Source organism: Tupaia chinensis, unplaced genomic scaffold (genome assembly GCF_000334495.1).
Source record: "Tupaia chinensis unplaced genomic scaffold, TupChi_1.0 Scaffold145685_1, whole genome shotgun sequence".
Classification (NCBI taxonomy): Eukaryota; Metazoa; Chordata; class Mammalia; order Scandentia; family Tupaiidae; genus Tupaia; species Tupaia belangeri.
The window spans coordinates 4785013-4802053 of NW_006205542.1; the positions used below are offsets into that span (position 1 = coordinate 4785013).

The window sequence follows — 17041 nt, forward strand, 5'->3', positions numbered from 1 at the left end:
ACCAGAATCTATAAAACATACCTGTCATTGTGTTGCCACCTTTGTAAGGGATTTTTTTAATTGCAGCAAGAAGCTCATCCCTTTGGTAATACTGATTTAAGTTAAATTCAGTCCTGGTATCAGAGCTGTACTGAACAACTCCAACCCTTGTCTTCTCTTCCCCAATGTCAAAAGCAGACACTAGGGCAGCAATGAAGTCTAATATGTACTTGAAATTATTTCTTCCCACACTCCATGAGCCATCCACCAGGAAAACTAAATCAGTCCAGGCACTGACCGAGCATTCTGAAACACATTTGGTACATCTTTAAATGAGGCAGTATTAAATAAATCCATCATTAAGAAATACAAGTGAACATTGCAAAAAGGTTGGCTCCTTAAATCATTCTAGTCATTAGAACATATTCACCTGTTGTTCTTCACACACATACATAAAAGAATATAAAATTTTATTAACACTTGGAGACATCTTCAGTGCCTTCATCAAGATGCATTTATGCAACCAAACGTATGCAAATTGCTATATAAGACATTAAGCAAGAAGGAATAAATAGATATATGGTCTACTCTTCAGGAGTATATAATCCACTATTTGTGCTATCATGCAATTTTTATGAGAAGACCCTTCTCACCAAGTAAAAATGATGTAAAACATCTGGGAGACATACCAAAAAAATCTAAGCAAAGTATTTTCATCCTGTTATTTATGAGCAAATAAATACAAAATAAATGTGGTACCATTCAAGTTAAATGCAGTTGAGCTGAAAAGAAAATCTTTAAATATTCTGCATTTTTAAATATATTTGTTTAAAATTTGCTATAGGGTTAATCTAGAGAGTTAATGAAGACTAATAGAAGTTTTTTAAAAAGCACAAAATGATGCACAATAATCAGAAAATCTTGTCCTAACAAGATTTAACCATATATTTAAATTAAGTAAAACAACTTTTACTGACCATAGAGGGGAATCATTCATTTTAATTGGAAAGCTAAAAATCTACATGGCATCCTTAAATTATGAAAATGCAATGATTGGCTGTCTTAACTAAATATTTTAACTTTCCTCCTTTTTGTGGTGGGCATCAGGTAGGTGCTCATTAAAAAATTTATATTTATATAGATAATATAAAATGTTATATATTATACAATATAAGTAATACTAATTGGCTAGGAAAAAGAAGAAAGGATCTTGAACAATTTTGCAAGTCAAGTACAAGCTGCATGCTTGAGTATTTTTTGCATACTATTTAAGAGACCAAGTTAAGTCTATTAAAAAGTTAGCATGGAATAATGCCAAATAAACATCAATGATTTGGGGGAAATGTTAGCATTGTAATTGCATGCTATAAACTTCATTTCAGATTATTAGACTTCTGAAAAAATGATAAGCAGTGATCTGGAGGGAAATTTTCCATTTAAAGAGGGCTTTGTGTTTATAATCTTTTTATTGTCGTTCTGGATCATAAATCCAACTTTTACAAGGTGGCAAAATCCAGACGTCCAAAAAAGCCTTAAGGGTCCATCCCAGTAAATCAGACAGAGCAGTATAAGACAAAAGAAGGTTCATAACTGCACATCCTAGACTAAATGGAATTACTTTCATCTGGTTACTAATGTACCAGGTTATCAGACCCTCTGGGAAAGGTTGCAACTACAATCAACTGAAGCCATGCAGATGCCCTAGAGATGAGTGTAATACACACTTTGACCTAGAAATGTATTTTCATGGCAACTGAATTGTTTCACACACTAACCGAGGTCATCTGTCATGTTTCAGCCTTCCGTTATTCCTATATCCCTATGTACCACCTATTTCTATGAGTGTGTTTCTGAGAAATGAGTTATGCTTCTTTGATTAGCTTTGTTTTTCACCTACTACAAATGTCCTGTGTGAAAGTTTAGGCACATGCAAATTCTTGACAGTCCCATGAAAAAGAATATTTGGAGGAAAAAGGATCATGGCATGGCCAGGTCCCTCAGGGGTATGTCTTCTTTTCTCCCTCTCATGCATGCATGCTCCCTCTGGCATGGAAAAAATAATAATAAAATAAAATAAAAAAGAAAAATAACAATAATGTGTTAGTATATAGTATGAAAAAGTGACTAGAAAATCAAAACTTCGGTATTGTACTGGCTTAGTTATATGTTAGTCTTATATGATCTGTGTTCCTTCTAGATAAAGCTTATAAAAATTAATATAAGAATAAGATCAATCTATGTACATAACTAACTTTTTTCTCTCATCCTTCTTTATTGTTATTATAATTATTATTTATACATTCAATCGCTATACATCATTTAGATTGTAAAGAAACTTTACCCAGCACGATACACATCTCAGTCCAGTTGAGAACATGACACACATCTTCATCAATAGATAATAAACTATATCTGTGTCCCACAAATATATAACTTCTATTACATGCTACATTTATGACTTCTACAAATCCATGCAACTGTATTAAGGGAAACACTCACTTTGCATCTCTGTTTTTCCAGGTTTCTTCTCCCCTGGCTTTGTTGAACCACCTGTTTGAACTGAGTCAAAATCTGATTATTACAAAAGGAAATGAACCCAAAAAACTATTTCCTACAAAGAGAATAAATATATTGTTTTTAATCCATATTTTTCAAACATATGACCCATACTCAGCTGGGTAGAGGATACTGCCAAATAAACATTCACTTGCAAATAAATTATTTTCAATAAGATTTTAAAGATATTTTCAAAACACATTAACATGACTGCTGGAGAATTTAAATGTTTTAAATAGCTTTCATTCATAAAAAAAAATGCTTTCACAGTTCAAGAATATAAATCAGGAATGAGTAGTTTATATCTACCAATAATTAGGATCACAGAAAGAACAGTTAATACTGGTATAAATTAACTGTATAATAGAAAATTAAACTGAAGTTGGGAAAATCTTCTGCAAAGTAAATGTACTTGAGTGTATATGTGCACTTACTTGTTAGTTGGCCTATGACTGGTACACTTTCTTCTACTTTATCATACGAAGTTATTGTCACCACATATTCTACTTCAGGTATGAGATCTGATAATAAAGTTTCAGTGGTACTAGCTGCAAGGGTAAATTCTTTAGTGGGCCCATCTGTAAATATAAAAAGAAAAATATGAATGTGACAAAATAGTTTTCACATGTAATGCAACACAATATACTGTAATTCCCATAGGTGCTCAAAACAGAAAAATTCAATATATACTTTTTTTCTTCAGAAGATCCAAACATTATTTTTTACTCTCTTTCAGCTAAAACATTGACTTCTAGAAATTCAATAAATGGACTGGCATTGCCTTTACTTGTTATAATCATATCTAATATCCATTTAAGGGTACAGAATTCTTCTAGGTTAAAAATATACCAGAAGGCCAGCCTTGTAGCCTAGTGGTTAAGGGATCTGAATCCCACAGGGCTGATTGTGATTCACATCCCAGCCCCAGAGGTTTGAAAAACACACGGAAAGATGAAGAAGGGATTGCAGCGTGACCACACTCTATTAGACGGAGGTGCTCTCTCTCTCTCTCGTGAGTGCATGTGCCAAATTAAGAAAATAAATAAATAAAATAATAAGTAATAAAAAGTATACTAGACTATCAAACCAAAAATCGTTCATTGTTTTTGAAAATTAATAATAGATAACAAATATTTTAAAAGTCAGGTATAAAGTAGAAATGAATTTCATTTTAAGTTATTCATTGGTGAATGGAGAGAGAGAAATAGTGGATGAAAATAAGCTCAAGGAAAACAAATCCCACAGGTTAAGAATTTAGGCTAAAATTAATTCCAAGCAGAAAACAGTTTGTACAGAAACAATGTATTTTCATATTCAAATAGGTGCATATCTTAAGGGATGATCATGGTGCTCCGAATTGACTTAACTAGGTATCCACCATTTCAAGGTGCAGTGTCCTGTCTACTTATACACTGCACATTGACAGCTATGTATGTCCTCCTGAATCCCAGTCATCTTCAAGTCAAGGAGGAAGCATGATATTTCCTAGAGACAAAGGACCTATTAAGATTTTTTATTATATTATAATAAATTTTCATCAAGGCTGATCCTGGAGCACAGCCGTTAAGTGCTATGCATAGGGAGCCAGCTCTCACATGGCTGACATGGTTTGAATCCAGCCCCAATAGTTTAAAAAACACACCAGGCACATATGCATATACATTTAAACCCTTAGGGGATGGAGTAAAGGAGAAAAAAGGATTGTAGCATGACCACACTGCATCAGAGGGTGCTTTTAGGGGGTGCTTAGCTCGCTGTCTCTCATGCACACACACCCTCTGGCAATAAAAATTGTTTCACCAAAACATAAATAGTTAAGAAAGGTAACAGGTGTGCCAGGACCTTAGGAAATACTTTTGTTTACAACTGGAACATGTAAAAACCACTAGGACTCCCCAGGGAACATCAAGACATTGGGGTTCTGCTGAGATGGTTGGTCCCAGTGCCAGTTTAGGGAGCCAGTAATTTCCAAAATGTGAAAACTGAACGGACACTAAATTGCTTTCTTGTTCTGAATGAATGAATGAGTTAGCTGCAAAAGTATTTGGAGAAGAAAATGTCAAAGAAGAAAATTGGATTAACACTTTAAATTCTTAGATCATAATTAGGGGAGGAAAAAAGTTCTCTGATAAATCAGAATTTAAAATCATTGGCGTTTTTAAAGGACTAGAGGTAAGTAAACACAGCTGTAGTGATAAACTGTGTTGACAACCCATATCTACTGTCAGTAGATCCAAGACTTCCTCCTACCACTTGACCAGTGTTAATGGAAACAGTTATTGTCCCATCCCTTTTAAGAACTAAAATTAGGGGCCAGCATGGTGGTTGGTGGCATGGTAGTTAACTGTGCTGGGCTCCCACATGGTTGACTCCAGTTTGAGTCTCAGATCTGGCAGTTTGCTTTCTCATTTTCTTTCTCTCCCCCTCGCTGGTGAAATTTAAATTTAAAAAAAAAAAAACTAAAATTAATCAACAGATTGATTCTTCACACTTGGACAACATTGTTAAAACTAAAGATAACACTTGAGAACAACCAAAACGGGTTTCATTTTGTTGTGTTCTCCAAGACTGGGCCTAGGATCTATAGAATCCACCAGTCAAAGTAAATTCTTGTTTTCCATCAGAGTCGCTCATCATTATCCAAAAGAATGCTTCCAGATTACTGAACAATGGTTAAGGCATAACAACTAATTTTATCACTTGACACTTTAAATGTTGAAAATATTAAGTAATTCAAAAAGAATGCCAAAAATGAGAATTTTATTTTATAATATCAAACATTACTAGCAATATTCTGATTGGGTTTTAAAAGTGTCCTTTTAACAACAGCTTAGCACAGCACACCATGTTAATAATAAAGCTCAGCACCTCAAAAATATGAGTTCTGTGCTGGAACTCCAGAACCTGAGTCCATCAAATACCTTGTGACATCAACCTAATCCCTTAGACATTCTAAATCTCAGCTTCCTCATGATGAAATGGGAAGAAGAAAGAGAACTAGGTTATGTCGTCTTTGCTGTCTCTGCCCTAACACCCAAATCTCTCAAAACCTACCTGTTGTAGGGTCCACCGTAATTCTGTAACCAACAATTGGATCAACTGGTCTTGCCCATGACATATGAACAGTATTTTCATCTATAATTTTAAAATTCAAGTCTGAAGGTGGGTCAACTGTAAAAGAGAGAGTTAATATTAGTTATATTTTCCAATGTCCCAAAATGGTCAATTTAATTAATAAAGAATTGTGTTGAGCAAAGCTTACTAAAGTTGTCTTTGCATAAATTTGTTTCCAACAAATAAGAAAGATATCTTGTTGGATAAGAGTAAAATTAAAAGCTGACAAGATTTGACAAAACATTAGAGAGTATACATATTACAGAAGACAGCACAAAACACTTTTGATTCTTGAGTTGCTAGGTCATTCAAGAATGGCCAGCAAAATCAAGCATAATAGAAACATATTTGGATACAAGTACATACAAGTACAATGAAATCACATATAATAACCACGTATACAAACAATTCACATAACAATTAAAGGAATTTCAATACATGCTGAGTGCATTTTGAACAAGCATGCCAAATCACAACCTGCTTACAACCACAGAAGTTAATTTAGAACGCTGACATTATACTTTTTTTTTCCATCATGTGGAAAAGAATCAATGATGTTTTTGGTTCATTCTCTGCATTGTTGCCTTATTATGAATCATGGTTTGATAAAATTTGATCTGTGGCAGAGATGAAAAATTTTAATGAAAGGAAAAAAATCATGGAAATTGAGTTCTATCTCACAAGGAAATATACATATAAATGTATATTCATGTTCATATAGAAACTATTCAAAACTAGTAAGGGATGTTAAAGATTTAGAAGTATATAAACGATAGACAGATGTTTTTAGAACTACTATTGTCCCCGTTTACACCAACTTACTATATGTTTCCGAGGTGTAAACCAACACTTATCTCCTCTGCAGCAGGTATACTCCATACTAAAAATGGCATTTTAAATTAAAATGCCAGTATGGTCCTTTACAAAACAATGGTTAATTATGAACAGACAACATCAATGTGTATTTATGGACATTTATTTAAAGAACTCAAAGAAAACAGTGAAGAAGGATCAGCGATCTGAAGACATGACTGCGCATAAAAACTTGAAGAAGTCGACGACAGGAATGACCGAAAAGTACAGAAAGGGATAGTTTACATACAAACTGCACAGCATCATGCATGTGTCAATGAAATGTTGACTTGTTTTTAGTTTCCCACAATGAACAAAAGCCTCCATGTACGGTAGTCATTACACAAAGACGTTTCCAAAATATTTTATAATGATATTCTCTCTCCAGTGTTCATGCCTCGTCATGCAGCGCTGTACTGACTCACTGTCAGTGCATGGTGAATACATTAAAAATGACTACTCTCAGAGCAGGTCAACAAAGGTAGGTGACTGTCAGCCACACTCTTCTTAAAATGCTTTAGTCTGAAAGTACTCCTGGGGAGTAGGAATTGTTGCCTCTGTTTTGAGAGATTACAATCCCCTTTTAGGATTTTACAAAGGTCAATTGAAATACAGTAGTGTCGAGACATGAGTCATAGACTTTAACTGGGGTTAGGAATTTATATACTATTAACAGCACATTTTAATGGACATAAAACAAATTAAGCAAACATTTGCTTTAATGAACTGCTGCTTCCAACTGTAGGAGATGGCTTTTTATTTTTATTGGATTCACTAGGACTAGAATGAATGTTATTTCCTTGCTACCCATACACAGGCAGTGAGATTAGGCTATTAATCTACAAGCATTTTTAATTATTCAACATTCTCCTGTCTGCAATCATATTGCAAAGTTTAGCTGTTGTCATCACTTAGTATAACAAGCATGCAACAGATGTTAATAGGACAATAGGTATTAAGAATATCATTATAAAATATTGTTCCGATAGCAATGGCTCAGGACAAATTTAATGCAAAGGCAGACACAACTGGCCTGAGCATGCTTTTTCTAAAAAATCAGTACATGGAAAAACAGTACCACCAACCTTGGAAGGAAATTGACCTGAAGCAGCAGACATTAGGTTAAAACTGCTGGAGGGCAGCAGCGGCCCACCTTGTTGATATCCAAATGAACAGGATTCCAGATAAACTGAAAAGTTGACTGTGGGGAAAAGTCTTTAACATTTCAGAGGATTTTCAGGTGTTCACAGAAACTCAAATGTGGTATGGGAATCAAAAGTATGAGAGAACGCATGTGTACAATAGAGAGCACACTCCACTTTTTTTCTTGCCAATTTTATTGCATGTACAACCTTTCAGGCTTGACATTCTATTTATACATTTGCTTGTTTCATTAAAAAAGAAAAAACAACAACAAAACAGATGTGAGTGTATGACCCATGTTGACATTAAATCAATGCACGAATATATTTTATTGATTTCAAAAATCTTTTACATAAAAGTAATTCACAACCACCATCATCACAGAGTCTAGGTGACCCTGAAACAATTCTGGTGCTGGAATATTTTAAATATGAACTAGCTTCATATGGACTGTAATTGCAGAACACCACAGCTGTATGGAATGAGAATCTCTGCCAATAGAAATAGAACTAAACTAGGACCAGCAGATGGTGTAGTGCTTATGTCTCTGCACTCCCAATGGCTAACCATGGTTCAAGTCCTGGACCTGGTGACTTGAAACTCAGACAAAGCACATGCCCAAGATCCCAGGAGGAGAATAGAGGAGAAAGAAGAAGGGATTGCTACTTGGCCATCCCCCAGGGGGTGATTTCTCACTTTCCCTCTCACTATGTCTGTCTGTCTGTCTGTTTCTCTCTCTTTGGCGAGAGCACATCCCCTAAGGCAAAAACCTCTTAAAAAAAAAAAAAAGAAATATAACTAAACTATAAGTAATCTGATACATAGTCATAAAACTTTAATATTGATAATAATGAGACAAAATTTTAAGCATTCATAATTCTAGTAGTTTAATTTTTATAAAACTGCATTCATTTCATTATCAAAACACTGCTATGAAAGCCTCATTCTAATCATTTTGTGTCTTAAATTTACAGGATTTAGGACATGTTAGAAATGATAATTATAGAATCTTATATTTGCTGAGAATTTTCTATGAAAAAGGCAGAAAGCTAGCCACTTAACCTAGTGTGTCTTTTTCATTTATAACTACCACTGATAGGTCTTACTATTTCTGTTTGACAGCTGAGTCAGTGAACTCAGAGAGGTAAACACAGCTAACAGGCACAACACTTTGACCCATGGTCTGACCCCAAAGCACATAGTTTTCTACTGTACTACATTAAATGTAGAAAAGAAGAAATACTTCAGTCAAAAAATTAACTTTAGAAACCAATATTTATGTGCAATTGTGTCTGCATATGCACATTTGTATTTTTGTACTCTATGGAGAACGATTATATAAAAACAAATGGATGCCTGGTCAAATAATAAACGCAGCACTCGATAGCTTCAATTCAGATATAGACTCAATTTAGTATGTGAACTTTACACACTTGTTCAAGTTATTTTAAACTAAAATATTTATCGTAATGTACGCTCATGGTCTACCTAATGACATTTTGGTCAATGACCGATTGCATATATGACAGCAGTCCTATAAGGAGCATATAGGCTATACTACCTGGGTTTGTGAAAGTGTAGTCTGTAATATTCACACAATGATTAAGTCACCTAACGATGCATTTCTCAGAATGTATTTTCATTGTTCAGGAACACTTGAGTGTGTGATAAAGAAAAACAATGTATTTTGCATTATGGCATCCAAAAGGAGGATACATCTAAGAATTGACCAACCATGAAAAGGATGGATAAATGAGTGGGTGGATGGATGAAAACATGGATAGATGGAAAGATAGAAGAGTGGGAAGAGAACTTTGATAAGTTTATATAAGTTTTGATACATGTATATACTATGTTACAGATAAGGCAAAGCTGAGCACACATTACTAAAATATTGACGAACTAATAACATCCTTAGTTTGATATTTGTGATAGCAATAAAAAGGATACTACTTTAATGGTAGAAAATGTTCAAAGTGTAATGAATTTCCTATATGTTTTCCATGCAAAGTAGGTATAAATTTAATGATCTTTGCATGATATAGAAATTTATTTCATTGGGAACCAGCAGTTAGCGTAATGGCTATGTCGCTGGACTCCCACGTAGTCGACCGCAGTTCGCATCCAAGACCCGGTGGCTTAAAACTCACGCCGGGTGCCTGTGCGTGCGTGCCCAGGATCCTGAGAGGAGAATGGAGGAGAAGGGATTATGGCGTGAATATCCCCCCGGGGGGGGGGCGTGATTTCTCGCTTTCTGTCTCTCTGTCTCTGTCTGCCTGGCGAGCGCACACGCCCTATAGGGAAAAAACCTCTCCAAAAAAAAAAAGAAAAGAAGAAAGAAATTTATTTCATTTATATTCACAAGATAAAAAAAAATACTTGGCCACTTGAAAGTTAGTATTGCCCGCAAGCAGTAGATTGTTTTGTATACATTACGAAACATGTCCTCTTGTTACACTGAGTTGGTCGGTCCAGTAGTGAAGCATAAAGGAAGCACAGAGTGGCTAAACCAGCACTAGATTAGGATTAGAAAACCTGGGTCTCGTCTCTGTTTTGTCTCTAAGTAACTTAATTAATTATCCAAGTTATCCAGTTTTTCTGGGCTTCATTTTTTTTTTCATTGGAAGAATGAGAGCATTAAGAAAGAAGACCCTGAGACTAGCAATGGCCAATTGTGGTCTGAGACCCAGACTGGCAGCTTGCTTTCTCTTTCTTTCTCTCTCTCTCTCTAGTGAGTACTTGTGCCTTATAGTAAGTTTAATAATAATAATAATAAATAAAATTAAGTAAATAATTCTTTTTTTAGAGTAGTTTTTGTTATTGGCTGAGTGTTCTCGCCCCAGAGACAGAGAGAGACAGAGAAACAGAAAGCAAGGAATCACTCCCAGGATGGATGGTCATGCTGCAGTTACTTCTCCTCCAGTATCTTCTCGGGATTTTGGGCATGAACACACATGCACCCGGTGTGAGTTTTAAGCTGCCAGATCCAGGACTTGAACAGCCACATGGTAATCCAGTGATGTGACCATTACGCCATCTGCTGATCTCAGTAAATAATAATTTTTTAAAAAAGAAAAGATCTTTGAATTCTCCACTAGTTTGAAATTCCTATTATAACATAAGTTAGACCCAGGTTTATAGAAATAAATTTTACTTAACCTCTGAACCCTAGATGTAAGATAATAAAAGCTTTGGCCAACATATTGATAAAGTGATAATATTACGTCATCAAGAAAGTCATGACTGGAGCCAGCAGTTGGTGTGGTGATTAGGACACTGGACTCTCATGTGGCAGACCCCAGTTCGAGTCCCAGACCTGGTGGATTGCTTTCTCACCTTCCTTCTCTTTGTAGCTCTCTGATGACTATAACAAGTTAAAAAATAATAATAATAAATAAAATAAATACTGAAAAAAAAGAAAGTCATGATTTTTATTTCTGTTTTTCTATGCAAAAATGCATGATGACTTTCCTGGTGACCCAATATCTAACTGTTCATCATACATTATAACTTATAAATCGGACTTATAAAAATTAAAACTGTTTTTCACAAAAATGAGTTTATCAAATTTTAGGTTAATTAGAAAGATGTCCAGTTATCAGGGAGTACTGGCCACAAATGTTTACATGTAATGTGTTATATTTTCTAAAGGATAATCAACATACTTGATTCATCAGCAACAAAAAAATCCACACATTGTAGGCTATACGAAGTACTCGCAAGTCATAAGATTGATAAAATAGAGGCTATGGCCAAAATTATAAAGACTGGTGGCAAAACCAAAAAAAATTATTTTCACCTTTATTTCTGTAGTACAAGATCCCAAAATATGAAAAATACAGTTCCTCAGAAAAGTAGAAAGAAGAAAAACAAGAGGACAAAGGTGGTACTATCATTAAATAGGAGAAATGTAAAAAGTAAATGCCAAAGCCTTTTAATTATTTTTTAAAAATTGAGTTTTCAACACATAAAAAATTAAGTACATAGAAATGGTGAGAAACTAGTATGAATGCAAGAGAACAGGTCTGAGTCATGAAAGAGAACACAAAGTAATTATGGCTACTTGACAACTGTGATCAAAAATGGCATAATACCAAACAGGGGTGCAAGCTGAAATGTTCCCAAGAGAAATATTTCCAAAATATTCTGTTTCAGCCTGTCATCCCCAGAAAGGCTTTGGCCACAAATTTTGTTAGACCTTCACAGGCTCATGGGGCCACTTAGTCGATAGTTAACACCAGAGCTGCTGCTGTCCAACACCGAGCCGCCAACCACATGTGGCTATTGAGCACTTGAAGCGTGGCCAAGCCAAAACAAAATAAACTGCAAGTACAAAACACCAATGTGATAGAGTAAATGCAAAAAAATGTGAAACATCTCATTAATAATTTTTATATTAATTACATGTTGAAATGATAGCACTAGGTTCAATAAAATATATTACAAAACATAACTTCTCCTATTTCTTTTTTCTTTTTTAATGTGGCTACCAGAAAATTTTAAGTTACATATGTGTCTTGTATTTGTGGCTCATAGTCCCATCTGACAGTGCTAAACTAAAAAAAAAAGATTTAAAAAATAATAAATTCTATTAAAATATAATCATTAAGGGACTAGCAGATGGTGTAGCAGTTATGTCATTGGGCTCTCACATGACGATCATGGTTCAAGTCCTGGACCCAGAGGCTTGAAACTCATGCCGGTCTTGTGTGCATGTGTGCCCAAGAACCCAAGGGGAGATTAGAGAAAAGACTGCAGTGTGGTCATCCCTCCAGGGGTGATTCATCACTTTCTCTCTCTCTCTCTCTCTCTCACACACATACGTGTGCACATAAGTGCACACACCCTATAGCAAAAATCTCTCTTAAAATATATTTTATATATATATACATATGTATGTATATATATGTGTGTGTATATACATAAAATCTCTCTTAAAATATATAATATATATATATACATATGTATGTATATGTGTGTGTGTGTGTATATATATATATATACACACACACACATATATATAAAATACTAACTTTAAAGGGTAGAAGACAAGAAAAGAAACAGCTTAATTAAGCAAAAGAAAGAACTGAACCATCCAGAAATAAAAACAGATTTAAAAGAAAAAATATGAGAAATATGGAAATACTCAGAAATGTTCTTTTTAAAGAGCACTATCCATAAAGCAGCTACTGTCTAATTCTGAATTGATTTTTTCCACTTACATCATTTCAAACCTAATTGTTTTCCTAAGAATTTGCACATATTTCTGATTTTCAAGTAACTATTTTCTTAATGAGCAATAAATGAGCCACTTTTGTTAGGATTCTAAGAATATCTTTAGTAGAGCTTCCAGAAGTTCCTCAAATAAAATTTCCTTCTAAGAGGACATTAAAAAGAAGGTAAGGGCAGCCTCATCTGAACAGTACTTCATAGGATCCACTCTGAAAGGCTTCTAGGTCCACAGAAGACTGCATGACTCAGGTTGGAAGAGCCCGCAGGTTTCTGTCATTTTTATAAACACACGACACATTTTGGGTACTCTGCTTTTTCTGATCTAAAGTTTTTGGGCCTGTGGTCTTGAAGTGGAAAGATTTGAAAACTTCAGTTTTGTCATGAAACCCCACTTCCCAAACCTCTGAAAAAAAGCATTACCCACTCTACTTTTACAACATTATATGAAGAAGTGTTTTTTATTTTGTTAATAACTTCCTCATTTAAAAAAAAAAGTAATGATGAGAGTTTTGTATGACATTAACCCATTTACCTTGCAGAATAATGAAACTATGAATAGTGCGTCCGGCCCGCAGTGATAACTGAGGAACACAGAAGCCCCCCCAATCTCCTCTCCCCCCCCTCCCCCTCCCCCCGTGCTAAATACGGGCTTGTTTAGTGAATACGGAGAAATCAAGACATCCAGAAGAAAAAGAATAAAATAAGATTGAAAATCTAGCAGAACCCTTTGTTTCCTAAGGGGCGAGGCCACACGGAGTGGGTCTTGGACACTGGTGTTGGAGCCGGAGAGTCCCCGCACCCCGCACCAAGGTCAGAAGCAGGGCCCTGCGGGAATGGAGCTGGAGGTGGTGCCGGCTCCTCCGCGCGCTCAGCTTCCCGAGATCTGAACCTTGGACCAGGCCCAATCTGTCTGGGCTGGTCAGGGCCGCGCGTCTCGGAGCCCCACAAAGCAAACAGGAACTGCAGCGATCCTGCCCTGGAAACACGCTCCGGGTCCCCAGTCTCTGCTTGCCCACCTACCCCCAGGGCGTCCTGGCTGCTGGCCTATTTGTCTGGTCCGCTCACCAGGGGAGCTCCCCACAAAACACACAGACGCGCAGAACCCGCGCTTTTGGAGTCTTTTATTTCGTGCTGTCACCGAGGTCGCAGCCCCGGGGCAGGTAATTACCAGCCACGCGATGGAGCGCGCTCGCCCTCCGGGGCTCCTCCATACCACCCCGAGGCGTCCTGTGGGTAGAGCTGAGCGCAGCCGTTGCCCCCTCCCGGGGCCGGTCGTCCTGGAAGGTGGTAGTGTAGGTGGCAGTGTGGACAGCACACCGCAGAGACAAGCGCAAGATCACAGAGCACTTTACGGAGTGGATTAAGCAGCAGATGAAAGAGCTAGACCTGAGAGCTGCGAGTGGACAAAACCTCAGGAGAAGCCGGCGTTTCTCTGGAGGAGAGAAACCACCGAAGACAGCACCAAGTGCGAGGACAACAGAACAGCAATGGAGGCAAGAAAGATTTTTTTTTTCCCTTCTGAATTCTGCATTGTCACTGGAAGAGAGGAAAGAGCGAGCCTTTTACCTTCTGCCTCAATGGAAGAGAGGAGTAGGGCTGCGCCCAGGGCGGCCAGCGCTGGGGGAAGCCTGGTCCTCATGCTGGGGTCCGAGCTCACAGCCACATGAAGGGACCTGCGGGAGGAATCAGTGACCACATCAGAACTGGGTCCGGGCAGGTCTGAACCCAGGTTAGAACTGGGGCCTGGACCCAGCCCAGAACCGGAGCAGATTTGCCTTAATAACCACAGGGCCCAGCCCAGTACATAATGGGCCCATTGTGGACAGTGGAAGTCAAGCGCACATACAGAAGTTTAATCGGGCCACTAAGGAGGAGTTCAAGTTTAAAGAGGGTCCTGTTTTCCTGGAGCTTGGTCCTGCTTAGCATGGCAGGCAAGAGCCTTCCAGCCCCCACATGCCTTCATCCTGCCTGGGTGATGGCTAATTCAGAGGTCATTTTATCCCTGACTCAACTAAATGTCTCTTCCAGCTGGGCTTTTATTTGGCTGCTTTGTCCTAGCTGCTGAGCTCTTTAGGTAACTGTACTTTAGTGGTCTCAGGGTAATGTGGAAAAGTATAATAAACCTCTTTTACTCTCCTTTTTCTTCATTTTGTTCTGCCTACAAATATGCAGCTCTTTAAGGTCTGAAATGGATTACACAGAAATATGTACGACCCAGCTGAAACTCAATCCTCCCGCTAACTGTTGTTCGCACATCTGATAAATCCTTTACCCAAGATGAGGGAAAAACAACTCTAAAATATATAATAAAGAGACAGGCCATTGAAAAGGCAAAACACCCTTGTCTATTTTCCTGACGTATTTTTCAATAAAAATTCTCAGTAACTACTAATTTGGCATCTCAATGTCCGCTTGTCCTGACACATTACAGGTCTATTTGCCCCCAGAGAAGAGTCTGTTCATTCTATTCTGATTTTTCCTGACTTAGCAACTAGATTATCAATTCCTTAAAAATGAAGAGTCTCATTCATCTTGTGTGGTTTCCCAGCACACAGTAGGTAGTTCGCCCATGTCACCAGAATGGAATCTCCTTAAAATGTCTAAGGTCCAATTCACAGACAAAAGTTACTAGCAATGAACGGGACTGGGAAGCTGCCAATAGCAAATATAAAAGGAGTTGGGTCTGAGGTGCATAAATTATTGTAAGGCTGGACTTCGTGGAAAACGGAGGGCCGAAGAGGACTGCCTGCTAGGGAATCCAAAAGTGAGCCAAAGGTGGATCCCCTTTAAGGAAAGAAGCTGACAATCTCCAACCATGTCTTTTCAAATTACTGGCACAACGTATTAGGGCAGCTTTCCTAGGCCTGAGTGTAAATTGCGTTTTAAATGTCTGATGAGCAGGCGTGCCAAATTGCCCGGAGCTCCTTTTTATGAAGCCAAGATTAAAATTTTGGCGCTGCTCTGGGTATCCAAGGACTAGCAATTTCATTCTTTCTAATTAACAGCTGTTTAACATTTCTAACCCCTTCTACATCAGTGAAAAGCAAGAGGTGAGACTGGCCCATTCTTCTCATCGTCTGGCTTTAACTTTGCTATAATTTCCAATTCAGCTGGCAGTCGTGCGGACGAAAAGCTAAAGGCCGACCTACGAAAAAGCTGAGTGCAGATCTTACTTAAACCGCTAAACTCAACAAAAACCTGAGACGAAGCACTTTCGTCTGGATCTAACGCGCCACCTAGCGACTGCCTTGCTCAGCGGCAAGAATGAATCATCACGCATCAGGGTATCTAGTCAAGTCAGGTCAGCCAGCCAACCAGGCATTCCAACCATATATGTTTTTAAAAAGAAAGTTTTCTCTCCTCTTTAGCCAAAACGTGTATCTGAATACCTAGCAACACTTCATTGAGCATTCTGAGACATAAATGTATAAAAGCGGCCGCCACTACGTGGCAGCGTGGACTCCCTCTCTGCACCTTCATGAATGAAACCGAGTTGGTTGGAGATGCTGTCAAAGGGGATTGTCCTTATCTGCCCACTCGCCCCCTCCCCAAACGCCCCTGAGAGGGGCCCATTCCTTAGCTCCTGCGTCAAGTTTAAAAAGAAAATACACACGCACACACGCACGCACGCACACGCGGGGTCTGTCCAGACCCCAGGCGCTCACCTAGCTCTCTGCTACTCCCCGCAGCGACTTGCCACCAGTTAGCCACGGGCGCGTTTAGCTCTCAGGTTTTGCCCCCTGTTCCAGCATTCCTTGGAGGCTGCACAGTCTGAGTGGCGGTGGGAGGAGTGGGAGTCACTGTGGTCCCTGAAGATGCTGCGTCGGGACACCTGCTCTGCTCCCAGTCCAGGCCTCCGATCTCTACGGAAGCTGGGCGCCCGCGCGCGGGTTCCTACACTCCTGAGGCTGGAGGGGGAAATAGCCTCAGAGACCCCACAGACTCCAAATACGGCCTCGACCCCTGCACCGGGAGGGGTCAGAGAGGGAGCTTTCTCCAGAACCTGGGGGCGTCGGCCAGAATGTCCCCTGGAGCGGCCTAGCGCATCATCTCGTGCGCTTCGAAAGCAGAGGAAGGAGCCGGAACTCCACCAGGAATCTGTCTCGAGATGCCGCACACACCCGCGCAGCCGCGACGAGCGGCACAGCACTCAGCCGGCTCTCCA

General features: G+C 38.3%; 1 protein-coding gene across 1 annotated transcript in view; it reads right to left on the reverse strand.

Annotated features, from left to right (window-relative positions):
• COL12A1 (collagen type XII alpha 1 chain) overlaps positions 1-16615 on the reverse strand; it is a 136094-nt gene extending 119479 nt beyond the window's left edge. Inside the window, exons 1-6 of the mRNA XM_027768180.1 lie at positions 16542-16615; positions 14443-14549; positions 5590-5706; positions 2970-3113; positions 2479-2538; positions 22-285 (exon numbers count right to left, since the gene is read on the reverse strand). Coding sequence (XP_027623981.1) covers positions 22-285; positions 2479-2538; positions 2970-3113; positions 5590-5706; positions 14443-14515 — 658 coding nt within the window. The 5' untranslated portion in view covers positions 14516-14549; positions 16542-16615. The remainder of the gene's footprint in view (positions 1-21; positions 286-2478; positions 2539-2969; positions 3114-5589; positions 5707-14442; positions 14550-16541) is intronic.
• Between the last annotated feature and the right edge of the window lie 426 nt (positions 16616-17041).